The 25,630-nt window shown below is 50.8% G+C and overlaps 7 protein-coding genes across 7 annotated transcripts; 4 read left to right on the forward strand and 3 right to left on the reverse strand.

The window, feature by feature from the left end:
- Positions 1-542: 542 nt before the first annotated feature.
- On the forward strand, positions 543-1,757 carry T069G_03242 (JAB1/Mov34/MPN/PAD-1 ubiquitin protease domain-containing protein; the record flags this gene model as incomplete). Its single annotated transcript, XM_056170452.1, has 3 exons — positions 543-608; positions 750-1,003; positions 1,064-1,757. 3 exons carry the CDS (start codon positions 543-545, stop codon positions 1,755-1,757), a joined length of 1,014 nt encoding a protein of 337 aa, XP_056031344.1.
- A 2,837-nt stretch (positions 1,758-4,594) lies between these two features.
- T069G_03243 (uncharacterized protein) lies at positions 4,595-5,992 on the forward strand (the record flags this gene model as incomplete). The annotated part of the gene is made up of 1 exon (XM_056170453.1): positions 4,595-5,992. One exon carries the CDS (start codon positions 4,595-4,597, stop codon positions 5,990-5,992), a length of 1,398 nt encoding a protein of 465 aa, XP_056031345.1.
- Positions 5,993-7,478: 1,486 nt separating this feature from the next.
- On the reverse strand, positions 7,479-9,865 carry T069G_03244 (protein kinase domain-containing protein; the record flags this gene model as incomplete). The annotated part of the gene is made up of 4 exons (XM_056170454.1): positions 7,479-8,541; positions 8,680-8,924; positions 9,253-9,710; positions 9,826-9,865. The coding sequence occupies 4 exons, from the start codon at positions 9,863-9,865 to the stop codon at positions 7,479-7,481; spliced, it is 1,806 nt and encodes a 601-aa protein (XP_056031346.1).
- A 4,580-nt stretch (positions 9,866-14,445) lies between these two features.
- On the forward strand, positions 14,446-16,911 carry T069G_03245 (uncharacterized protein; the record flags this gene model as incomplete). The annotated part of the gene is made up of 5 exons (XM_056170455.1): positions 14,446-15,985; positions 16,035-16,319; positions 16,374-16,538; positions 16,592-16,609; positions 16,664-16,911. The coding sequence occupies 5 exons, from the start codon at positions 14,446-14,448 to the stop codon at positions 16,909-16,911; spliced, it is 2,256 nt and encodes a 751-aa protein (XP_056031347.1).
- A 136-nt stretch (positions 16,912-17,047) lies between these two features.
- On the reverse strand, positions 17,048-18,771 carry T069G_03246 (major facilitator superfamily domain-containing protein; the record flags this gene model as incomplete). Its single annotated transcript, XM_056170456.1, has 5 exons — positions 17,048-17,520; positions 17,588-18,002; positions 18,056-18,095; positions 18,160-18,626; positions 18,703-18,771. 5 exons carry the CDS (start codon positions 18,769-18,771, stop codon positions 17,048-17,050), a joined length of 1,464 nt encoding a protein of 487 aa, XP_056031348.1.
- Positions 18,772-21,131: 2,360 nt separating this feature from the next.
- T069G_03247 (uncharacterized protein) lies at positions 21,132-22,108 on the reverse strand (the record flags this gene model as incomplete). Its single annotated transcript, XM_056170457.1, has 2 exons — positions 21,132-21,724; positions 21,859-22,108. The coding sequence occupies 2 exons, from the start codon at positions 22,106-22,108 to the stop codon at positions 21,132-21,134; spliced, it is 843 nt and encodes a 280-aa protein (XP_056031349.1).
- A 953-nt stretch (positions 22,109-23,061) lies between these two features.
- On the forward strand, positions 23,062-24,579 carry T069G_03248 (cupin domain-containing protein; the record flags this gene model as incomplete). The annotated part of the gene is made up of 3 exons (XM_056170458.1): positions 23,062-23,418; positions 23,506-23,845; positions 23,933-24,579. 3 exons carry the CDS (start codon positions 23,062-23,064, stop codon positions 24,577-24,579), a joined length of 1,344 nt encoding a protein of 447 aa, XP_056031350.1.
- Positions 24,580-25,630: the final 1,051 nt, after the last annotated feature.

Consider the following 25,630-nt stretch of genomic DNA (forward strand, 5'->3'; position numbering starts at 1 on the left):
GGCACCTCCGCATGGTTTGTGTTGGCGAGGAATAAAAGTGAGAGAAAGCTGAGCTGAGTTGACCGTAAATGGTAGCCAGCGAAAGTTGTAAGGGAAGCGCGGCAGCCAAAAGCATGGCCGGTACAGAGTGCAGAGACGCGGATAAACATTGCGGCGACAAGGCTGTAAGTTTTATCAATGTTTGTCATCTAGCAGCGGCTTCGGATTGGCCCAGCAGAAAGATACTAGGCTGCATCATACAGTTTATACGTGCTCCGCATGTACTCCACACCATTCGCAAGATGCCGGGACTCGCAGCGGCGATTCACGTGATGGCATTATTCAGCAATCGACCCTGGTAGCAGGCTGCCGAACAACTGCGTCAACTTGGATATCAGCAGCTAGCTACTAAGTCAAGGCCTGGGCTCCCTACCTAGCAGCCTCCAAACATCAAGCTTTGAACAACACACGACACACCTGCTGCTGCACCGCTGCGACATCTTTCATTTCAATTTCTCTCCATTCATCTCTATACACATCCTCAATCCCCATTACCTTAGACAATGGAGCGCTTCAGGAACTTGTTGGGCGGAGGTGGCATGGGCTTGGGAGGAGTTACGCCTGGCACAGTAAGCTTTCCTTTATCCGTCATTACACTGCTCGAAGCTCTTGCATCCCCGGTGGCTTTGGCAAACTGAGCAACCGAGATGGATCTGAAGGGAGAAGAAGAGAAGAAAAAGAAAACAGGTGGCTAATGAGGCATGTTACAGGACAACACCAGCCTAATCGATAACTCGGAAACCGTCTACATCTCATCCTTGGCCCTGCTGAAAATGCTCCGGCACGGCCGCGCCGGTGTGCCGATGGAAGTCATGGGCCTGATGCTGGGCGAGTTCGTCGACGATTTCACAGTCAAGGTCATGGATGTGTTTGCCATGCCACAGAGCGGAACAGGCGTTAGTGTCGAAGCTGTCGATCCTGTGTTCCAGACCAAGATGATGGATATGTTGAGGCAAACTGGAAGGTAGGCTGGCATCCAGCATGCGGAGGTGTTGCAACAGCTGTGGCTAACATAGATGGACAGACCGGAATCAGTCGTTGGGTGGTACCATTCTCACCCTGGCTTTGGTTGCTGGCTGTCGTCGGTTGATATCAACACCCAGCAATCGTTTGAGCAGCTGAACCCGCGTGCGGTGGCCGTAGTCGTCGACCCCATTCAATCCGTCAAGGGCAAGGTTGTGATTGATGCTTTCCGACTCATCAACCCTCAGCTTCTGATGATGGGCCAAGAACCCCGTCAGAGCACGAGCAACCTCGGCCACCTCAACAAGCCGTCCATCCAGGCGCTGATCCACGGACTTAACCGACACTACTACTCGATTGCGATCAACTACCGCAAGACAGCGCTGGAAGAGAACATGCTGATGAACCTCCACAAGCACGTGTGGACAGAAGCTCTGGAGATGGACGACTTCCGGACGGAGGGACAGAAGAACAAGGAGCGGCTGCAGAGGCTGGTCAGCCTGGCAGATGGCTACGAGAAGAGAGTCAAGGAGGAGACGGAGCTGACTAAGGAGCAGCTCAAGACCCGCTACGTTGGCAAGCTGGACCCCAAGAAGCACTTGGAGGACGTTGGCCAGGAGCTGATCGAAGACAACATTGTGTCGGTGTCAAGGCAGATGATTGACAAGGAGGCGACAATGCCCAAGAAGAATGGAGCTCTGGGGGTGGCTGCCCAATCCAACGGCGATCAGATGGAGACGGAGGAAGAGTTATAGACGAGTAGCAAAGCAAGGAGGGCAGCCATTATCATCACCCGCTCGCACTATATCTTCGGTGCTACCGCTGCTGCACACACACACTCACATGGTAGCTGGCTGGGGCACGCCTTATGCTTGAGGAGAGGGGACTGTAGAAAATTTCGCACACCGCCGTTGCAGTCGGGGTCGGAAGAACGCGGGGCTATGAGAAGCGTAGCCGCGAAAGATGGGCGACTCTGACCACTTGGGGGTCTCTAGGCCGGTCAGATGGTGGTTTTGCGTGACCATGAGCTTATAGCCTCTGTCGTTGTTGTCGCTTCTCTGGAGGAATGCTTGGGCTCCCTTGCACCAGGACATGAAGCCGTCGTCGGGCAGCACGAATCATGACATGTCACTATTTAATGAAGTTTAATTTTTTTTATCCGGTTGGGGTTTAATTTTTTTGTGCTTGACAGGTTGTAAGTTGTAGTTGTGGTTGCGGTTGGGCTGAGCTGTTAGTAAAATTGGTGGTTGCGCATTAACGGCAACGGTACTCCATAGTGTGGTGTGTTTACCAACTCTAGCGATGATATCATTGGTAAGGACTGCAAAGGAATTTTTAGAATGATGCAGTGACTGGATTTTGCAGGATTTGGAATTGACCGCTTCGTGTGTATCGTGATGTGCGTTATTGAGTGACACTGCATCAGCATATGCGAACCCCCAACAAAAAAAGATGACAAAGAAGAAGAGGGCTAGCATGCCAACGACGAAACGAAACGACGCATAGCATTACGTTTCTCTGTCTTGCCTTGTGTTGGTTCGCCACTCATCCAAGACAGAAAAAAAAGCTGCAAGTTGTGTCTCGCTTGGGCATTTGGGATGCATCTTGGCAGCAGTCACACGGTGGTTTTGGCATCAGGCGGCGCTGGTTCGATTGGCGGCGACTCAGCCCTCAGACCCCTCGACCCCTCCCTCCCCTTGTCCCTTGTGAGATAGAATGCATGGATGGGATTCTCGTCTCTGGCAGCGCCTGAGAGGCTACTGGGCAAGCTGGGACCCCCTGGAAGGCACGCAGAGTCTGGGGCCCAATCAGTGCATTGGCGGCGACAGGCCACGGTCTCAGATGACGGCTGATTCATCGGGGTCTGGCGGTGGGTATCAAGCAACCACTGTGCGGCTACTGCGGGCTTGCATATTGGGAGTTGGATGGGGAATGGTTGAGTATGTACTTGGACGAAAGAAGATGGATGCGGCTGCAAAGAAAAAGTTGGACGTGTGTAAAAGAAATATGCAGCGGAAAGAATTGAAGGACACGATGGTGAAATGGGAGGGAGATGGTTTAGGTAAGGTTAGTAGTGAGTGTATCAGGTCGTGATTACCTACTCCAGGCACACTCGTACTCGTATTAATCACCCATAATAACAAAGCGCCTTGAACTCCGTACCCTTTGATGACATCAACCCGTGAATGAACATGATCAATCAACAAACTCATACCCGGTCAAACAGTAAATAGTCAAAAGGCAGCCCCAGTGCGTGTTAAACGAGGCACCGGGACGAAAACAAGAACAAGGGGGCCCTCCCTGTGCCTGTGGGACAAAGACTGGAGCAGGATTTCAAGCTGCTGCAGCACACACGGTCCCCCGTCCACTCAAAGCCCGTCAGAAGCCCATTTAGCTGTTGCGTGCAGCAGAAGCCGTGCCGCGCACTGTGCCGCACCGCTGGATTCCCGCCATTCACGACGGGCTGGGCGCCTAAGTCAAAATCAATATCATCAGCTGCGGCAGAGGCGTGCAGCCTCCCGGCAGTAACCACACGGAACCGAATGAAGAGGGCGCTCCATGCCATTGGGCTGCTCGCTGCTTAGGAGGTACTCCTTGGGTATCGCCTCCACGTCTGCCGTATGCACGAGATACACTAGCACTACTCAGCAGGTAGCACTTCTATGGACCACTGCCAACCGCTCCAGCTCCAGTGCTGCTGCAACAGCGGCGCGGAAGACCACTAATACGGACCGGTGGACCAACTGAGGCCCGCTAACTCTCCAGGCCGCTGCGGCTACGCATCCACGCCAGCTCCGTACAGTGTCGACAACTTACAGGGGGCGGCGCAGCGAACGCACGCTTGCATCCAGTCGAACCAGAAATCATTTCTTCAAAGACATGCATGCATCGAACAAACTTCATTTGTTCGTTCGGCCCAGCTCAATCGGCTCAGCAGCACGGTTGAGGCTGCCGCTGCTGCTGCCTTCACTGCGACGCGACACGACAATTCAGCGTGGCGATAACGGGCTTCAAATCCTCTCATTCACTGACTCAATGAGAGCGAGTCTCATCACCACAAGTTGCATAGCGTCTGGCCTGTCTGGTCCTAACCCTGCTCGCTCCAGCCCCTGTCCGGTCCTGCGCTGTGGCCGCTGTCATCGCCGTCGCCATCAATCACCTGCAGGAGCCACAACAAAGAAAAAAAAGCATCGCATCTTCGCATCCTCCCCTGCGCCGGCATTTCGTGCGTCGGGCTACGGGGGGTCTTTGAGCGACTAGCAGAAGCAGCGCCTGTCCCGCTACAACTTACATCCACTCAGCATTTCTACTGTACTGTCCGCAGCATTACCTGTGCATTCTAACGTCTACAAACTACGAACTATTGACGACTATTTACCCGAGGCACTGCGATCGCCACCACCGCTTCACCAACAGAGCCCGTCGTGTTGTGGTGGCCGTGGTGGTGCCGGCGAGTTGTCGAAAACACCAAGAGCGTTGCCAGCCGAGCATCGTCACCAGTCTCAGCAAACATTGGAGCGGCAGCACGTCGCTTCTTCCCCTTGCTGAAGGCCGCAAATCCGAACCCGAAATAAACAGAGCGCCGTAAACCATGACCATGATGGACGTGGCTACCGTCAACGAGGTCATCGACTGCGTCGGCCGCCTCTTCGACCACATTCCCTACGCCGTCTGCGGAACCGCCGCCCTCATCTACTATGGCTACCGCGCATACTCGCCCGACCACGTCAGCATCACCTGCCCCGAGGAGTCCAAGGAGGCCATCCGCTGCTGGGCGCTGGCCAAGGGAATGACGCCCTTGCCCGACAACCCCGACGGCTTCAGCGTGCGCGTCGCCAGCGGCCGCTCGTGCCCCGTGTGCATCAAGTTCATGAAGAACGGCTTCGAGCAACTCGAGGTAGTGCGGATCGGCCCCGGCCAGGCCAGCATGGTGACGCTGCCCAGCATCGCAAACACCATTGCCCGCAGCTACGTCTTCCGCCTGCACTCGTCGTCCACCGACCGCCAGGCCCTCTATGCGCGGTACCTGGCCTGGACTCTCAAGCGCATGGCTGAGATCCCGCCCACAGACCCGGTTCAGCGCCTGACGCCCGAGCGCGCGCGCGACATCATCAACCGCTCCTTTTGGATCCCCTTTACACTTTCCTACCCTGAGACCGTGCCGCTCTTCCAAGCTGCCGGGCTTGAGATTCAGGGCGACGGCAGCCTCATGGACTGGCAGCAGCCCGACGAGCAGAGCATGCCTCCTCCACGGCCGCGGGCCCGGACCGCGGCAAGCCGCTACAGCCTCAACAACGCCAGCAGCAACTACAGCCTCAATAACGCCAGCAGCAATGGTCACCTCCGTAATCACAGCTACGGCTACGGCCAAAACTATAACCAGCACTACGGCCAAGGCTACGGTCAGAACTATAACCAAGGTTATGGCCAGAATTATGGCCAAGGATATGGCCAAGGATACGGCCAAGGAGGATACGGTCAACCATACGGTCAAGACTTCAACCAGGGCTATGGCCAAGGCTACAACCAGGGCTACGGTCAAGGCTTTGGCCAAGGATACGGCCAGAACTACGGCCAGAACTTCGCAAACAACTATAACCCGGCCTTCAGCCAGAGCCAGACCAGCCATACCCGGCACAGCTACCACGGTTCAGATTTTTCGGATTCCGAGAATGGCAACACCCCATCCCTTCGCAGAGTCACCAAGCGTTTACCGAGCGTCAGGCCCATGATGTCAACATTTTCGTCTCCCTCCACCTCCGATTCGGAATTCTCCCACTCGGCCGGCGCCTTCTCGCCGCAGTACATTCTCGCCTCGCCTCTGATATCGCCTACAGCGCAGATGCCGCCGCCGCCGCCTTTTTCATCATATCACCATTACCCACCGCTCTCTCCTGCAAACTCTATTCCTCATATACGGCCACTGGCTCCCCCGCCACTACCAAGGAGGGCATTATCGAATCGCCAGGATACAAGGTCCTGGACATGAATATCATGTTCGCCATGAATTTCGCCATGAGCTTACTTCCATATCACTACCGTCATCACAATCTCCATCTCCATTTCCATCTTTGAACCAAGAGAGAACAACATATACTCAGACTACCTACACACACAATCGATTTGACAGCGCGCCAATTTTATTTCGTCCTATTTCCTACTTCTATTTCACTGCCCAACGTTGGGTACGTCATGGGCCGGAGAACCAAATCTACGGATTTTGGTTCAATTTCCTTTCTGTCTTTTGGATTTCCTTCTTATTTTCCTTTTGTGTTCCTGCCGTCCAGAATGATCGGTAATCAACTTGGCCACGATATCCTTTTCCTTGTTTTCTCTTCTCTTAGCCAACTTTTTTTTTTTTCTCCTTATCTGTCTCCTTTTTTTACATGGCGGAGTTCTTTTGTACCAAGAATGAAACGATTTGATGGAAATACGGATATGGCTTTTGGGGGGAAGGGGAAGAGGGTTTCTTTTACGCATGACATGAAACACAGAGAAGCTCTTTAATATTTTTGATGAAATCAGGAGATTGATGCTGCAAAGAAGAGACGGGATGACAATGTCATGCTAAGAAAAAAACAACACACACAATTTTCAAGAATCAAGAATTAAGACTTTAAAGAATCAAGCAGAGGGTGGGAAAGACGCGGCAAAATGTGAAAGCAGCTAAAAAAAAAAAGAAGAGCGGGCTTTTTTCGAACACACATCCATAACCATAGATTGATAGTTCATCTGTACAATAGAAAGGGGGGGCGTCACTGGGAACTGCGAGCTGTCAGTCTCCTAGGTACTATATCCATTGATTGGACGATTTGTTTCACCATCTCTCTTCAGGCTGTCTTCTTTTGTCCTACACTCGTATATCTTCAAGGCACTACTTATTTAGTTACAACGGTACTAGGTATGTCAACACAGGTAACGAAACAGAAGCAAACCAGGAACCAAGAAACGTATGCAAGTTTAATAGTATAGTCAAATGCCTCCGTACCATGTATCTGTACGGGTAGTCAAATTTAAATTAGAAAAAAAGAAACCAACAAAATACAACACTCGCAGCACGAATGCCTAAACTCCCTGCCCAGTCTTAGAAATTGCCCTACAAAAAAATTTCAATCCTCTGGTCTTCCATTTCCTTGTTCTACAAGATGGAGCAAGTTGGATACAAAAGATAAAAAAAAAATCACGCTCAGAACATTTCCGTCCCGTTGCCACGTTACTCCAATACGCCTCCTAGAACGGCATCAAGCCGTATGCGTCCCATTTGATGCGACGGGCACATTTTCTTTCTTGTCCACTGCGCTCGCAATGCCTGATTGTAAAATGTCGCGTATAAAGGACTCCTGCTTGCGAGCCGATGGGGCCTTCTGTCCTTCGGACTCGCTTGCAGTAGGTGACACGTCAATGTCAAAAATCCCATCAACGGCAGCTATCCCTCGTGGTGTAGAAGGCCTCGATGATCCCGCCACGTCGAGATTCTATGCTCCCATGACGGGAACCTTCTTGCCTCGCTTGCCCAGCAGCGTAGCGTTGTCTAAGTTGAGCTCAAACGCGCCCTTTTGGCGCTGTCTCTCCCGCACTTGTTGTCGCGCAGCAGCGGCCACGGCGGCTGAATGTTGTCCATAGCCCTTCTCGCCGGCTCGTTCCCGCTCGCGGCCACGGGTATGGGTGGTGTCATGATCCTGAATGTTGGCTCTTTGCATTCTCTGCTCTAAGGCCTGAGTCTTGGTGTTGGCATCATCCTTGTCGACGTCCATGTTATCGACATCGTCGCTATCCTCTTCCTCTTCCTCTTCTTCTTCATTAAGGCCTCCAAGTGGACGTCCAGCACCTCCAGCTCGCGCGCCGACCTGCGCTCTTCTCTTGGCCTCCTCCTCCTGGCGGTGGACGGCATAACTGACATCAAACACCTCGCGAAGGTTGACAGCTGCGGGAGATCGGAAGTCATATCGCTTGCCGGACTCTTCGAAGTGAGCAGCGTTGAACTGCTTGAGCGGCACCATTCCTGGAGCCTTTTCGTCTCGGGGAGTCGGTCCCACCTCCTGGATCCATGGGTGGGCAAGGAACTCCCTGATGGTGTAACGCTTGTCGGGGTCTACCGTCAAAAGATGGCTGATCAGGTCCTTGGCAGACGAGGAGATGTCGTCCCACCAGGGCGACAGGAAGGTGTACTGGCCCTTGGCAACCTTTTCGGTGAGCACTTCTATGCTCTCATCGTAGAAGGGTGGGAATCCGCAGAGCAGAGTGTAGAGAACGCAGCCCAGCGCCCACATGTCAACCGACTTTGAGTATCTCTCATCCTTGACAATCTCGGGAGCAGTATAGCCAACAGTACCACAGGGAGTCATGGTCTGTGCTTCCCAAACAATCTTGGAGAGACCGAAGTCGGCAATCTTGATCTCGCCAATGCCTCCGGCTCCCAGACCCTGGATGAACTCGCCCTCGTCGACCTTGTCCTCATCTCCGGGCTGCTTGGGTTTCGGGTGCTTGGATGGAATGAATGGGATCGGGTTGAATAGGATATTCTCGGGCTTGATGTCACTACAAGGATGTGTCAGCACAGGTTTGCCTTTGTCTGGGCAAAAAAGGTGAAGCCATGACGTCAGAGCGGGACTACCCCTGTCCCACTACTTTTGTCTGGGTTGCTTAGAAATGAGACAAAGTGCAGCCAAGACTCACCGATGGACAACGCCCTTCTCCTCGTGCAGGTACTCGAGCGCTCTGGCGACGCGGACGATGACATGGCGAGACAGCTCTTCGCTGAAGTAGGTCAGTCGTACGATTTGGTGGAACAGCTCGCCACCGGGGGCCAGCTCCAGGACGATGTAGTAGTATTGCTTGGACTCGGAAAATTCGATGAGCTTGACGATGTTGGGGTGATCGAGCTGGCGCATGATCTGAACCTCTTTGAGGATATTGGAACGCTAGACTGGTAGTTAGCATCAGTAGTTCCCCGCTATCATCTCCATGTATTCGAGGCCAAAACTTCTGGCTTCGTGTACGCAGCAAGTACCCTCTGGACGAGAGACCAAGGATGTCAACATAGGAAATAAAAAATGTCGCACCTCTGCAGCCTTTGGAATCTTTTTGAAATCTGGATGTAAATGTTTATTTCCCTATTTCAGGGGAAACCCCCCTCCGTTGTTGGTAAGAGCGGGATGGAGCAAGAGACGAGGCAGCTAAGGAAATCGGATATCATGGCAAAAGCAATAACAAGGAAAAGAAGATGACAAACAAATTGATACAACTTACTTGCATGCGGTTCATCTCGTACTTGCGCACGACTTTGATGGCCACCTCGCCATGTTCTCCATGCAAATCGCGTGCACGGTAGACGTTGCTAAAGGCACCATCGCCCATCTTTTCGAGAAGCTCCCAGCGATCCAAATCAGGATACTTGGGGAATTTGCTCTTGCTCGCATTCTCCTCAGCAATGATTTGGGCCAGGTTTGCCTCATCAACTCTTATGCCCTTGGTGCCATTGACTTGGGCAGGCTCGGCGTGATGAGCTGCGGCATAACCAGCCTGTGCTGCGCGGTTCTGCTGATCGCCAGGTGCTTCCGAGTATGCTCCCAGGGGCTCCTGGTTTCCGGCAGGATTGCCATACACAGGACCTGTTGGAACGGATTTCTCTGCGGGCGGCTGTGGTATAGATTGAGGGGCCTCATTCTTGCGCGTTTCTTCGGGGAAAGTAGTGCGTGCTTGTTTGCCTAGCATCAAGATCAGTTAGTCGATTACATTGGGTACTTTTTCAAGATAATAAACTGCGGCTGCACAGTAACAAATCAAAAGAGACTTTGGAAAAAGTGATGGGTCTGGTCATACCATGGCGAATGAAGTTCTTGAGCTGTTGAATCGTAGACATGGTTGAAAAGAGGCGCCGCTGACGAGCGACGGCGCGGTGAAAGGTACAAGTTGGAGCAGGCGGACGATTGATTCTATGCTGCGCAATTGAAAAGTTCCTTCTTCAGTGCTCTTGTAATTTGGCGTATAGAGAAGAAAAAATGGTGACAAATAGACAAGCTCAGCGTGTTTGGCCGAGAGTCAGATTATGAGATGAATGGGGGAAAACTGTAGCAGTGTCTGATAGCGAGAAATGGCCCAACGTGGGTTCTGCGCGGATGGTGTGCGATGATGCGGGGTTTTAAAATGAGTTTGCAAGCAGCAAAACGTGGTGGTACTTTTTGCCTGGTTTTTTTCCCCTTTCTAGGCTGACAGATGCTCTATGACGGAGAGGCGAAGCTGGGTCGAAGCAGACGGGCAAAGCGATTTGAAATGGTGAACAGGGGAGAATTTGCTCGCTGGCCAAGGTGGAAGAAATGATGAGAGAAAGATGAGAAAAGAGAAGAGGAAGAGGGAAGAGAATTGCTCCAGCGGCTGGGAAGAAGGTGGTGTAGGGACTTATTAGTGACTGAATGGATGGTTCCGGCGCGGTAAATCCAAGTGGGTGGAAGTGACGTGCGGCTGCTGCGCCTGCGAGAGGCTAGCAGACAGCAGCTAAACAGGACCTGGTAGTGGGTTCAGTATGTAATGCGTCCTAGGTCAGTTTTTTTTTCATTTTTTTTTTTTTTTTTTAGTGCTGGTGCTGGTGCTTGTATCTCGGCAGCTGTTGTTGCAGAAGACTTGGCAGCTAAAGCAGAGCGGGCGATCCAGGGGAGAATGTATTAAGAAGAAGAGAAGAAAAAGAGAGAGAGAGAAGAAACGAGGCTAGGCATGACATCTTTAAATTAAATTATTATTTTATTTTTGTATTCTTACGCGACTTGAGCTTCGCCTTGCTGCCTACATTTACTACCTGCTGTACACCTACCGTCATGCGCATCTGTACTAGGCAAGTACTGCAAAAATTGGGTGTTGATGACGCACCCAACCGACAGCAACGGCTGTTTCATCACCCAACTTTACTTTACTCGACCATGGAATGTACTCGTACATGTACACGTCCCAAGACTTGCAAATGCACGACGCGAACATGGAAGAGGCCAGAAGGCCCAAAGTCCAGCCGGGTCACATTCCACGTCCCATCTGCAGGTGAAAAACAAGATCAGTACGACACGAAGCAAATGCAGTTGGTACCTGTGCCGGGCGGTAATCTTGCTTACAGGTAGACTAGACACTCGCTAGTCTAGCCTGTGCTGCTACCGTCCGGTCAATGATGCTACTCCACGGGCTCCCTGGCAAGCCTGGTAGGTAGATGTAAGTGCCTAGACCTGCCTGGACCTGGGCAGCCCCGTTAATTCAGCAGGATATTCTGGCACTCAGGCATTGGGCAACGCTACGGACACGGGTCGAGACCGCAGAGGGCTTGCAGAGTGCAGGAGAACGTGCAGATTCAACCGCGGGGCGGATTCGAGGCTACGGAGTACTCCGTCCATACGTGTAGTCTCTACGGCAGTCCGGTACGGTACAGTAGGTACGGGACAGCAGGAGGATTCAATGTTTACCTATAGACATCCATGGTTGATTTGCAATGCCGGTGGCGAGGTGCAGTCAGCCGCCAAAGGAGCACCACCGCGGCGTGTCATGCATCGACTCCAAAGTGAATTCTCGGTCGACACGGGCGGAAGCTTTCTCGACACCTGATCCGACGAGTGTCCATTTTGCTCCGTTCTGTCCCGTGAGGACAAGTATCTACGAGTATGTGCCTGATGTTTTGCCGGCCTCCTCCATCTGCCGTCTGCAAGTAGAGCCAAAGCAAGGAACCCGCCGTCTGGTGTCAATTACCAGGGAACCAACCCTTCGTCTCCTCTGCGTCTGATACATCAGCATCCGGTACGGTACAGGCGCATATTCTCCGTACATACACATGTATATGACCCATGCCAAGGCACTGGGCAGAAAGCAAATCTGCCAGCATGGAGCACAAATACCACCGTAACCAAGTATCGCTTCATCACGATCTCAGCCAGCTACAAGCTATCTCCTGCTAGCAGGTACTTAGGAGGGGAGGCACATGCAGCAGCCAGGGCGGTTTTGGCGGGGCCGCGGTTTTGATCCGCGATTATGACGCCGCAATCGACGTCATCTCTATTTCTCTATTTCTCGTGCGGCGCCACGCGACCAATAGCGCCGGCGCCGTGCCCGAGAGACATTGAAGGCGGGCATCACGTACATTTGCCTTGCTTCTTGTATCGCCTCTGCAGGGCTGTGACATGTCTCGGCTACTCGGTTCTTTATTTTACTTTCGGTGCCTGAGATGATTCACGTTGAAGCAACTTGCAGGACTTGGCTGGAATGGGATGGGATGGTATAAAGATCATGGGAGAGGCGAGCGCTTCATTGCGGATCTGCTCGTTTTGGATTGATGCCATCTCCGGATTCACTTGGGAATCGTGCGCCCACTTGATCAAGCTTCCTTGGCTCGGGTATGGATATGCACACCTGTCGATCCTCTCGCTTACGTTACGTATGCATCATGGCAGAGTTTGTTGAACAGATGAGCGAAATAGGAAACCAAAAGAAACAAAAGAAAACTATATTCCCTAATAACCTGGGGAATACGGTACCTATCTACAACTCTCCAGGATTGCCTCCATTGTCTACTCAAGCATTAAGCTACCTACGTCACAGTGGAGCTTGAATCGCAGCCGCGTACCTGATTGATGATTGATAATTGCATGAACTCATGAAGGCATCACGGATGTAGCATGGGTGACAAAGATTCAGCTGTATACGTTTAACCTCTAAAATTAGATGATTTCGTTGATACGTACCAACTAGGTAGGTTGGTAGGCATGTTCTGTCTGTAGCCGTACCTAGTCACCACATCCACCGTTGGTGTCACATCGGGCTGGCTGACTCTACTCATATCGTTTCTAGATATATGATCATGACGCTGCCATGGTCCTCTAGTTTGGTGCAAGTCAACATCTTTTCTAGAGCCAATAAAGGAACCATTGCTTCAACACCATTCCACCCTAGTACTGCATCTTTGTTCTAGAATTTTGCAACACAATCGGGACATTTTAGGCCATTGGAGAAAGTTGTACATGACATCAGTATGCGAAGGCACGCCCCCTACGTCTTCTATGAGTAGGGAACTCTCCACGTCATTGCTCTCCAGATGGACCGCGCGGCTGCTATCTCCGGTAATCTTCAGCTAACAGAGAGGCTGTGATGCGCAAACAACAACGCCTCAATGCTGGTGCAAAGCCGATCGCACACTTGAAAGATATAGTGTGATTTGTCTGAGCATGTACACAAGGTAAAGGTGAGACATGCTGTTTGATGTTGAAAGTTAAGCCCATAGTTGGCCAGAATCTCTCCGGGAAGTAAGTCGATGCTATCATTTGCCACAGGGGATCTACAAGAAGCATCATTCCGAGGGGGTCGAGGCGGGTAGGCGGGACATGTTCCCGGCTCCAAGCCTCGATGCCAGTGATTGAACTTACTGTCAATGGATGGTGCGCTGCGACATGCATCTGGCACCGGAGCATATGGGCCGGTGGCGGGCCATTTATAATCACTGAAGCTAGAATCGATATATGGCATCTGAGATACTGCAGTTGATGATTGGCTGCGGCTCTTACAAGCCCTCCTCTATTAGTAGCATCCGATGGACTCGTCAAGATATACACAAGTCGGCCGTAGTAAGCAGGCAGACAAGCATAGAGATTCTTAACCACCACCAGTTTAAGCACGATACATATATCGAAGTCGAGTGTATTATAGCAATCATGGCTCGAATACAGCAGCTGTGAGAATAAGGGCATGTATGTATGAAAGAGTAACACGCACGAGTGCTCTGATCGGGTGGACACGATGCAATACATCCATCGCTCCATGTCCTGAATAACACGATAGGTAGGCAAGCGAAGGTAAGAAAAAGCGAGACCAGTAATTGAATAGGTACATACATCTATATTTAGTAAATTGAGCACCTAATTAACTCATCAGGTAGTGTTTTTGTAGCGGAACGCCTACAGTATTCAGCCAGCACCCGATTTGTTTTTTATATAAACATAGTAGCAGTTACTAGAGAAATATACCTAGATATAGTAGCAGTTAGTAGGGAAATGTATTCGTAGATTTAGCAGCTGTTCCCTTTGTAGGTGTATGATTCAACTCGTGGGTGTTCGAAATCTTCTCGGTCTCAGTTTTTCTGTCCACCGCTTGGTAGGTTATGGAAGCAACCCATTAAATCCTTAGGTAACAAATTCATACTATATGGGCTTGTTCTTGCCCTTTGAAATAGACATCAAGAAGCCATTCATGCACTTACTTACGTCGTGCGTACACCTGTACCCCATGCATACATGGACGTAGATACGTACCGCGTTCTCGAGTTCAGCCGTATATATCCAGTTGATTCGTCGCATTGCATGATACATGATAGGTGCAGTCGGAATAATTGACGGTGCGCGATTCCAGAGATGTATGCATGTAGATATCATTTGTCGCTGCCTATTCTGAAAAAATTCGGAGATCTTGACATGCCACTTCACGATGATGCCCAACATGCCCAATACGTCGTCAACACAAGACAGTGCGTCAACTCAACAAGATTTGAGCATCAAGATGCCGGAGAACGCGTCGTCGCAATACCATCACTTTGTTCCACAATTTCTTCTAAAGAATTTTGTCGATGCATGTAACCCTACTAAAAATGGCTCGACTACCTCTACCAACCGTAGAGCTCGAAGGAGAAAGCGCAATACCGATCCTACCGTCAACCGCGTGGATTTGTCTTCTGAAATGCCAGAAGTCATAGAGATACCAGTAAAGAGAATACTTGGCAAGACGGACATGTATCGGGATACGAACAAACCATGTGCAGAGCAGCAGCATGTAGAGAGGATGTTCGGCGATGTCGAGTCAAGGACCAGCAGAATCTTTCGAAAAATTACGAAAGCTTTCGACGAAGGCCATCGAGGCATCTGGATTACACGAGACGAAAGGAATCTTGTCAGAAAGTTTCTTTTCCTCATGAAATACCGAGGACCAGCTTTCTACGGGCGTTATAACCACGAGACCGCATCGGATTATGACGCCAACGATAGAGAGAGGATGCTTGAATACATGCAGAAGAAAGGGTTTGAAAGACCTATCGACGTATGGTTCGATAACATCAAAACCATCATCGAGCTGGATATGGATGATGAGTTGAACTGGATATCAGAACTCCCAGAACGCATGTATCCGGACGATGCGAAGTGGGCCATTATGCATTGCCAGTCCTTTTTCATGGCCATATGCACCCCTTCTAATGCTCAAGATGAATTCCTTCTTACCGACAACTGCTACCATGTTTCCGAAGGGGTCTTTCAATGCTCCGTCAGCCTGGAGACTGGAGAGTCTAAAGTAGGGGCTTGGACGAACTTCCACGAATTTGCTCCCATATCTCCGAAACTAATGATTGTGCTTCGGAGCTTCTTACTTCCATCGCCAGAGGAAGATTCTCTCCCCGGAGCCAAGGCTGAGAAAGAGATGCTATGGTCTCTGGTAGTAGAGAGGTTCCACGGAAGCGATGTCAATTCCACCCTAGCCGATCTTCCAATCGCGATACCCGACAACAATTATAGCCATAAAACAAACGGTGTTTTACAGTTCCAAGATGAAAACTTTTCTCTGCAGCGTCATCACAAATTTTTCTTCAGCTTTTTCCCTATCGAGACACACCATGTCAACAAGATCCACTGTGTGTTCTTGGATAATGCGAGCTCCTGCACTAGCGTGATATTCCGATCCAAGGAGTCTTTTCGCCAAACTCTTGAGTGGTATCTCACGGAGCCTGGTTGGGTCGGAAAGCGTGTTACTTCTCTTCCGGGTGACAGGCGACGTCTCTATTTGCTGAAGCTGGCGGCAGTGCTGAAACAATTGGGCTCCGACAAGGAACCTACTTGGGAAGAAATCGATGTTGCAAAGATGAGAAATGACACCAAACGTCAATTAATGGAAAAGGGATTATTTGAGTTGTTTCCTGAACTCCTAGACTGCATTCCAGATGATAACCCAAGCGAATTCATGCAGATTTACAACAGTCTAGGTGATTCAATTTTCAAGCTCATTTCTATCTTTACTGATGAGAATTCCAGGTGGATCGAAGCAAACCATTACAAAAGATATGAGGCAGGTTTACTTGATGATGGAATTGCGGATTAAGATTGATGTATGGTCGCGTGGGCTGGACGAAGCCTTGCGGGTAAGAAATCGTAAGCTCCTCATGGACGCATATACTCGGCTTCCGTCTCATCGTTTCTGGTTGTACACAAAATACTGGAGAGCCATGGAATCACGAGACCCAAGTGGCCCGCGAATCGAGGAGCACGCCCAACCGCTGAACGTCAACGATGATGGACCCGAAGATGCAATCGCCAGAGGCAAGTGGACATTGCTTTCGTTCAATATGAATACCTTCTAATGGTTGTTAACAGCGCGAGACATCATTAAACCTAGCAAGTTGAATTTCTTGATGAAAGTCGCCGTTGGCAATGACATTAAGTTGAAGAAGAAGCCAGGTTATAACCTATCATGGAAATTCACAATAGATGAGAGTGGCGCCGAGAATTTTATGATGATTCAGGCCCTTGCCTTCCACAGTATGTTCCCTTTAATTTGAAGCAAGTTACATTCCAGGCTGAGCTATCTATAGGTAGTATCCGAGACTGCGGTAAGATTTTGATCATGACATTCCAGAGCCTGCTAGCATTCTGATAAAACACAGGGATTGAAGCCATCGAAACACTCGCAACAATCTACGGAATGGCGGTTGTGAGTCAATTCGATTTGGAAATTGGAGGATGTGAAATGCTTAACCTTACAGAAGGCGAGACAGTCGAGCTGTTCGTCAGAATGTTAGTGCGGGAAGATTTTGAGGAGATGTTACAAGACAAACTGGAAACAAACGTGTTGAATGATTTGGCAAAGGTTTTTTTTGAGTTGATATACCCTCACCCAAAAACAGATACATAGGAAGTCATCACAGGTATAGGGGATTGACAAGCAGATTGTATTATTTCCTCTTACAACTCGCAACTACACGTTCCACCCAAGTAACCCACGTCGACCATTATTGCGGATATCCATGTAGTAACATGAATTTGTCAACTCAGAGCTTATAGAGTCTAACAGACACGCCTTCTCTCTCTCCATGAGCGATCAAAGCCTTATTCTTACGCCCATAAAACACTCTCAGCGCAAGACACACAATCACAACGAGCAGCAGAAAGCCTGCATTTGTCCAGTGGCCCGTAGGATAGCCCCTTTTTGCCTCATCCGCCTTGTAAATCCACACACCCGGGATCTGCCCAAGCCCTCCACCAATGCTCACGTTAATGGCAATTGCCAGCCCCGTGGAGGCGGTGCTGACGACATTCGAGGTCAGCCAGCCCAGCATGGGTGGGATGCTGGCAAATGAGCCTGCGGTAGCGAGGATGAGGCCTCCGTAGCGAGACTTGTACGAGGTTGCTGGTAGAGCGGCAGAGATTATGAATCCGATGGCGCCAACCATGGCAGCACCCGCGGCGTGTAGTCCACGGGCGTTGAAGTGGTCTGCTGAGATTGCGACGAGTACTTGACAAACTGTTGAGCCATTAGCACATAAAACTTATTCTACCGTCACAGAACCCTGTCTTGGAAGAAGACTTACCGTAGGCAACAGCCCAAGGAGGCACAGTCATGAGCTGCGCCTTCAGGTCGACATATCCAAGACCACTTGTGATGGACGGCGAAAAGAGACTTAGGCTGGCAAACGGCGGGCTGACAGCAAAATAAATGAGATAATGAGCATACAGACGCCAGTCAGTGAGCGTGGCTTTAGCATCCTGCCAAGTCATGCTAGGATGATGGCCTTTGCTGCCCTCGTAAAAGAGACGCTGAACAGCGAGATCCTTTTCCGGCTCGGACAGCCAGGTGGCACTTTCTGGGTAGTCGGGCAAGAAGAAGAAGACGAGAAACGCGGATAAACAAGAAGGAATGCCCTCGATGATGAAGAGCCAGCGCCAGCCGGCGAGGCCTTGTGCTTGGTTCATGTGTCCGATGCCATAGGCGATGGCTCCACCAAACTGCGAATAACGTCAGTGTACGGTATGGATGAGATAACTTCCGTCAAACTTACAGCTCCAGCGAGTGTCGCGGAGGCGAGAATAAAAGCAACTCTATCAAAGGTGTATATCAGCAAGGCATTCCCAAAGTACATATGTAAAAACTCGGACAATTTACCGCACACTCCGCTCATCGTGCTTATACCAAAACGTCAAGTAATACACCAGTCCCGGAAACAAACCCGCCTCAAACACTCCGAGCAAGAATCTCACAGCCGTCACACTCGCAAAGCTATTCGTAGCACCCATACACATGGTAATGGCGCCCCAGCAAAACATCAGAAACGCCAGCCATCGGCTCGGACGCAGCTTCTTGAGCAAGATGTTACTGGGGACCTCAAAGACGGCATACGCGACGAGAAAGACCATGAGAGCGACGTTGAACTGCTTGTTGCTCATGTTGGCGGTGTGTTGCAGGTCGTCGTTGGTCGACACATTGAGGACCTTTGCGTTGCCGATGTTGGAGCGGTCGAGGAAGCAGAGGAAGTAGATGCCGGCGGAGATGGGGATGATGCGAGTGTCTTGTTTCCAGAGAAGTTTCTTTTCTGCCTCTGTGATGGGGCCCTGCTGGGTTGGTGGGAGTTCCTTGGAGAGGGATTGTCAGTTGACTTATATGATCATGTCGTATGGTAGGGGGGATGAAGGGATGGGTTTTTCTCACATCTTTGAGGACGGCGACATCAACGTCTATTTGCTGCGAAGCTGTCGCTTCTTCTAGCTTTGCATCCATCTTGGATACGTGCTTGTCACCGATATTTGCAGAACAGCAAGTCGTTGTTTGTAAATGGTTCCAAGAATGATAGCAACGGTATACTCAATTACAGCCAATTGACTGTGCTCACGCGCCTCAATCTGTCTCCCTCAAGCCCAAGAATCTTTATAAAAAGATGATTCCTAAAACAAAAAAGAAGTTGCAGCGACGACGTTTTTGAAAATCTTCAATGTCGCACCACCGCCCGCGGTAGGAATGCGGGGAGATCCAAGCGTCTCTATTCAATCCTTTCGTCTAAGACGGCGTGTTTATGCCAAGCGAACCCCATGGTTCAACTGCCGAAACAGGGACGTGGTGATAGCCGGGCGAATGAAGATTGGCCGTTTGAAAGCTGTGGTGGAGATTTTTTGAGGATCTCCAGGTTCTCTCAGCTCTCATAAATCCCTGCTCTTGCGTCTCGTGGACGCGCTGGCAGCGTAGCGTCACATCGCGGGCTTTGGAGAGGGACGAAGAGTTTGGCGGGCCAATGACAAAAAGAGGCAGATGGCTGGCTGGACTCGAGGTGATTGAAGGCACTGGATTCTGGGAAGAAGAGAGCGAAGTGGGAAAGGGTTGAATGGGGGTTGTTGGGCGTTTATGTACTTGTGGTGATGTTGGTGAGGATTGCGGTATAATACGAAACAGAGGACAGAAATACCGAGAGAGGGAAGATTTCGAACACCCGCGCCTTAAATTGTATGCCTGTTTTTATGTATCTGCTGATATAGCTATATCTTTGCTAATATTTACTACTATATTTACATTTCTTTAATAGCTGCTACTATATATATTTCTCTGGTAATTGCTATTATACTTAGGTATATAGTAAAATTCGGGTGCTGGCTGGATAGGCGTTCCCCTATAGAAATACTACTTACTGAGTTTATTCAGTGCTTATATTGCAAAATGTTTGTACTTATCTACCTATTTTACGGTCTCGCCTTTTCTGACCTCCGCTTGAGAATACATACTTGAGGTTATAAAGGGACAATGGAGATGGGGGCGGGTAAAACAACAATATCGGCAATCGGACGGAGCTCGCCAATGCAACGCTGACCCCGGATCAGCATCAGATAGGCTAATTTCCAATGTTATTTGTTTATTTTGTCTTGCCAAGCACATCTCGTATAATCTGACGGCTTGCTGCAGGAGGGAAGAGATACCCTATACGGAACAACTCACGGGAGCAGTATAAGTACCGACTTACAACGATTTTACCAGCAGAGCTGTCTGATCTATGGAGATAACTACATGTACATGAATTTACACCTGGGCCTATGTCTCGGTGATTGGAGTGATACTCATTACGCTTGCTTCTATCGTTGGCTATTATTCGAGAGCAAAGTTATGAATCAGAGGAGACTGTTAGAAATGAGGCCTCATGATATTCCAACCCTTTTATCGATCACATTCTATGATATACTTCGTAATTCAATTTTAGATACACCTTTTCCAGGATGCCAAATCAACATTGTTCTATCGTTGATCAGTTTGGCGGCTTTCAAAATACAGTTCCGGGTAAGATCTTGGCATTGGGATCAGATATCATCAAATCATCACCAGCAGTGAGGTTAACAGGCCTTTCTGCAGAACAAATCCAATAGGCGAGCTAATAATGACAAAATTATATCAATAAACACTAAATTGATACGAAAATGTATGTCTAAGTTGATGGTGTGCACACTTCTATTCATCTTCTTGCAGATGTGTCATTCTCTCATCTCCTCATTCACCAACACACATGCACTCATTCACTGCCAAGCACATACATCCTCACATTCATCCTACAAAGTAACAGACAGAAAGACTCCATCCCCGACTTCCGCCGGCCGGCATCTGCACAGCTCTTGTCGGTCGCTCTGCGTCACAAATGTCTCGGGAGCTGCCTCTTCCTTTTGGCGGGATCGTCTTGGCGGCGAATTATGTGGGCCATTTTAAAGTAGCTCGGCGCCTTGAAATGAAACCCGAGCGGGCGAAGCCGCGATGCCCGCAACGCGAAAACTAGCAAAGTTGCAGAGGGGAACAATGACTGGACTTCATCTCCGATGATGTGCGTGCGTGCTAGTGAAGCGTCGCTTATTGCGGGAAAAAAAATCTTCATCAAGGGCGGGAGTGGTTGGTGTTCAATTGCCACCCGAGACGAGACGTCGGGAATCTGAGATGTCTCAGAGTGAAACATACATCCGTGTCAAAGCTTCCTGCATGTCATCAATGTTGCTGCTGCGGTGACTGTGACTGTGAGTATGATTGTAAATGTGACTGTAAATGTGCAATGCTTCATAACGGATGCTTTATTCTTTCAACGCTCTATCTTGTCCAACAAATAATGACGGCGCTGTCTACTCCTCATCGTCTGAAGGCTCCGCCGGCCAGAAAAACCAAGTAATAACCATGATGGCCTTGAGCACGGCGGCAGTCCACAATGCGCCAGCAATGCCAAGGGAGCTGTGCGAGAAGATTCCGCCCAGAACAGCGCCGACGAGCAGAAGCGTAGGCGCAGCCGCACGGCGGTTCCTCTCGGCGTTCTGGAAGGCAAAGAGATCCTGGTCCGAGAAGAGATCGCAGTAGATGCTGGTCAGGACGACGCTGGTCAAGGCGTTGTACTTGAGAGCCCGGCTCGTCACAGCCTGACCACAGCTCTGGAAGGCGACGAGCGCAAGAGGCGCCAGGACCGTCCAGCCGACGTGGTCCTTGTCCTCAGAGGGAGTCGTGAGGGTGACGATGAGGGCGGCGGCGACGATGAAGAGCGTCTGGGCGGCAAAGGACACGCAGAGCACCCATCTCCTCTTGGGCGAAAAGTAACGGTGGAAGCGGGCGAAGAGGAATGATCCGATGCAGAAGCAGAAGAGTGAGATGCCGGACTTGTAGAGACGGGCATTCGTAGGGGGGTAGATGAGTGAGGCCAGGCCCAGTCCAACATAGACGGTGTTTCCTATGAGTTTGACATGAGATGGTTAGCATTTTCGGGTTCTCAGTCTTTGAGTTCCAGTCTTTGAGTCTTCATCATCTCCATTTACAACAAGGCACGCGATGAGATTCCTCATTCATCCAAGAGGCTTGACCAACCTGTTTGCATCGACACAAACGCGCCCCAGACCTGCGTCGACGCGCTGTCCAGCAGCCCCGTGACGACGTAGCAGAGCAGAAGCACCACATCAGCCCACGATCGCGACACCTCGGCCGTCATTTGCTTGCGAAAGCGGGAGACGACGGACCGCGGCTTGGAGTGGCCGTTGCGCAGGAGCGGCTGTTCCTCATCGCCAGAGGCGCCGTTGGGCGCGGCTGCAGAGCCGTTGGTGGTGCCGTAGGTGGTCATTGTAGGGCGTCAATCAAATGTCAAAGTGTTGACGAGAAGGAATGAATGAATGACAAGAATAATGAGAGTCAAAGTCCCGTTCGTTGAAGCCTCGCCAGTTCGAGTCGAGGGGCCGCCACGCCTATCAATGATATTCGGCAGGGGCAATAATCAGATAATCGTCGGGCTATCGTGTTGCCGCAAACACTTTTGACTCAGATTAGCACATGCACATGCAGAACTCAGTTACCAGCAATTGCGCAATGAGCTAAAAGGAGCTAAAACCGAAGCTTGGCCTGCCGCAAAACGGAACCCCCTGCGAGTCTCAGCTAGTCCCCAATAATTCTCCTGCTGCAGACCCCCGGAGTCTATTTTTCTGCCGCCGAATGCCCAGGAACAGCAACTTTTTCATCGCGCAAATCCGAGCTTCCCATTGGCGGATGTCAGATCTGACGCCGACTTTCGCCTTGATCGCAGCTGCAATTAGACTGCTAAGGACGGACTTGGTTCGGAATCGGTCAAGGCTGTCGGCCCCCTGCGGCTCCTGGCGGTATCGGGGGGCAGTCGAGGTACTTCCGGTTGTGGTGGCAGCAGGCGGCATATCCAGGTACCGGGCTATCAAGGAGTACCGTCAAGTCCCGCTCCGCACAATCATCACCAGTGGGTTTGGTGAGGCGATACCGCGACCTGGAGAATCCAGTACGAGTACAAAGCTTATACCAAGGTTTTGCGACGGCGGCCCCCCATGCAACGCGAGGATAAGGAGGGCCAGCCTTGTACACCGAATGTACAGACGTGACGTGCCGCAGACGCAGCGGAGGCATGAATTGTCGTACGAGAGAAGCTTGTGGCCTGCTTTATAAATCATCCTGCCCGCCCGACAAGCTTCACATTCACCTTGACCTGTACAACCGCATTGAAGCTGCCGCACCGACTGAAGCTCCCTGTAACCTAGGTAACTCTTGCCAGCAAAAATGAAGCTCTCCGCAGCCCAATTGCTCCTTGCCGGAGCCAGCTTCACAGCTGCTCTGCCTCATCTCGACAGCCCGCGCCAGCGACTGCTCAATGGCATGGATCTGCCCTCCAAGTACGGTGAAAACAGCAAGCCCTACACTCCCGGCCACCGCGATGCCGAGGACAACTACGTCGATGCCGTTGGCAAGAAGCTGGACCCCAAGCCATGGCGAAACGGATTCGGAGCCTCGGTTCTGGGACCTTACAACCGCGACCGATCGCGTCAGAGCCCCGACATGATCCGCCCACCCAGCACTGATCACGGCAACATTGCCAACATGCGATGGAGTTTTACTGATTCTCACGTGCGAATTGAGGTAAGAAAGAATGAGAGAAACCCGCTGCGAATTGCCTGAAACCCGGGCGGCCCCCCGATTGACCCCCTGCTGACACCGGAACTGTAGGAAGGAGGCTGGACCCGACAGACGACTATCCGTGAGCTCCCCACCAGTGTCGAGCTCGCCGGGGTCAACATGAGACTCGACAAGGGCGTCATCCGTGAGCTTCACTGGCACAAGGAGGCCGAGTGGGCCTACGTGCTGGACGGCGAGGTGCGCGTCACTGCTCTCGACTACGAGGGCGGCAACTTCATCGACGACCTGAAGAAGGGTGACCTGTGGTACTTCCCCAGCGGCGTGCCTCACTCTCTGCAGGGTCTCGGTGAGAACGGAACCGAGTTCCTCATCATTTTCGATGACGGCAACTTTTCCGAGGAGTCGACCTTTATCCTGTCTGACTGGCTTGGTATGTCACCATTCTTGCTACTGGCTACGGCTACTACTCCTGCTTTTTGCATGTATGATGTATATACTAACGGCGGGTTTCATGCAGCTCACACCCCCAAGTCCGTCATCGCCGAAAACTTCCACCTCGCTCCTGAGCTCTTCGACCACCTCCCCGCCGGCGAGAAGTACATCTTCCAGGGCTCTGTGCCCGGCTCCATCGAGGACGAGGCGCCCAAGGGCAAGAACGTCAAGAAGTCCAACTACCAGTTCACCCACAAGATGCTGGACCAGGAGCCCAAGAAGACGTCCGGTGGTGAGGTGCGCATCACTGACTCCAAGAACTTCCCCATCTCCAAGACCGTGGCTGCTGCCCACGCCGTCATCGAGCCCGGCGCGATCCGCGAGATGCACTGGCACCCCAACGCCGACGAGTGGTCCTTCTTCATCAGCGGCCGCGCCCGTGTCACCATCTTCGCCTCCGAGGGTACCGCCCGTACCTTTGACTACGTCGCCGGTGACGTCGGCATCGTCCCCCGCAACATGGGCCACTTTGTCCAGAACATTGGCGACGAGCCCGTTGAGATGCTCGAGATCTTCCGCGCCGACGAGTTCCGCGACTTCTCCCTCTTCCAGTGGATGGGCGAGACTCCTCAGCGACTTGTCCTGGACCACCTCTTTGCCGACGACAAGGAGGCCGGTGAGAAGTTCTGGGAGCAGGTTAAGGACGCCAAGAAGGACGAGATTACGAAATAAGTTTGACGATGAAAGAAAAAGAAAATGAAGGAGGGAGGATAACGTAATGAGGAAACTATTAACTTGTACATGTATGCACTGTGGGACGACGATTCAAGGGTCATGTCATCTGGAGAGGGCGTTTCTTTTTTCATCTTTAATTCACTTACCGCCTCGAGATGTGAGGCCACTGTAGTTTTTTTTGGATTATCAAATCGCGAAATTTACAAAGTTTTAAGCATAAAAATAATCTTGTCCATTTTCCGTGTCTTTTCCCCTTCATCTTTCCTTTCTCATGGGCGAAAAGGAGCTCTCGAAGCTACCAACGCAGGCTGTCCCTTCGTTTGGAGCTACGCTGGGGGGGTTACATCACAGCCCTGTTATTTCGTACGTAACAAAAGGACCTAGACTAGAGCTTCGCAAAAAGCCGCCAGTCACATTTACCTAGGCTCTCAAAACAAAAACAGCTTGGACGGCGGTAGTATTTGATGCACACCGTATGTATTGCCAGACAATCTCGCCGATACTGTGTTCTAGACGCAAGCAAACAACCCTTTCTGGGATAAACCCGCGGATGTCCGTAACGAAATAGTAATCTTGCTTACGTTCTACTTACAAAAGTGTGCGAAAACCACGTAATAGTCTAGATGGGGGTCACTCCGGAAACTTTCCCGAGGCCTGGGCGCGAGAAATTCCTAGAAGGGGGGGACATTCAAGCCTGTCGATTTTCTTTACGGGCTTTTCTTCTTCTTCTTCGCTCACTGTCTGGTTGTGACCGTGTATCGAATCGATGTGTTGCTATTACGTGGGTGCTCACGCACTGTCTTCTATCTTTCATCATATACGGTATAATCGGTCATATGACCTGTACGAAAAGTACGCGCTCCCTCGTGTGTAAGCTCATAGCCAATAAGGCTCATGCTGTTTATCAGAGCTCAAACTTCAGTGTAGTACACGTCAATCTAGATAGGTCTTTAATTGAAATCTATTTTGTTTTACATGAAAGTGTGGGTAGGCCCAGTTTGTAAGCAAAACGCCCCTCGTCCTGTGATTCCACACGTGGTTCCTTTGC

The sequence above is a fragment of the Trichoderma breve genome, chromosome 2, assembly GCF_028502605.1.
Source record: "Trichoderma breve strain T069 chromosome 2, whole genome shotgun sequence".
In the NCBI taxonomy this organism is placed as follows: domain Eukaryota; kingdom Fungi; phylum Ascomycota; class Sordariomycetes; order Hypocreales; family Hypocreaceae; genus Trichoderma; species Trichoderma breve.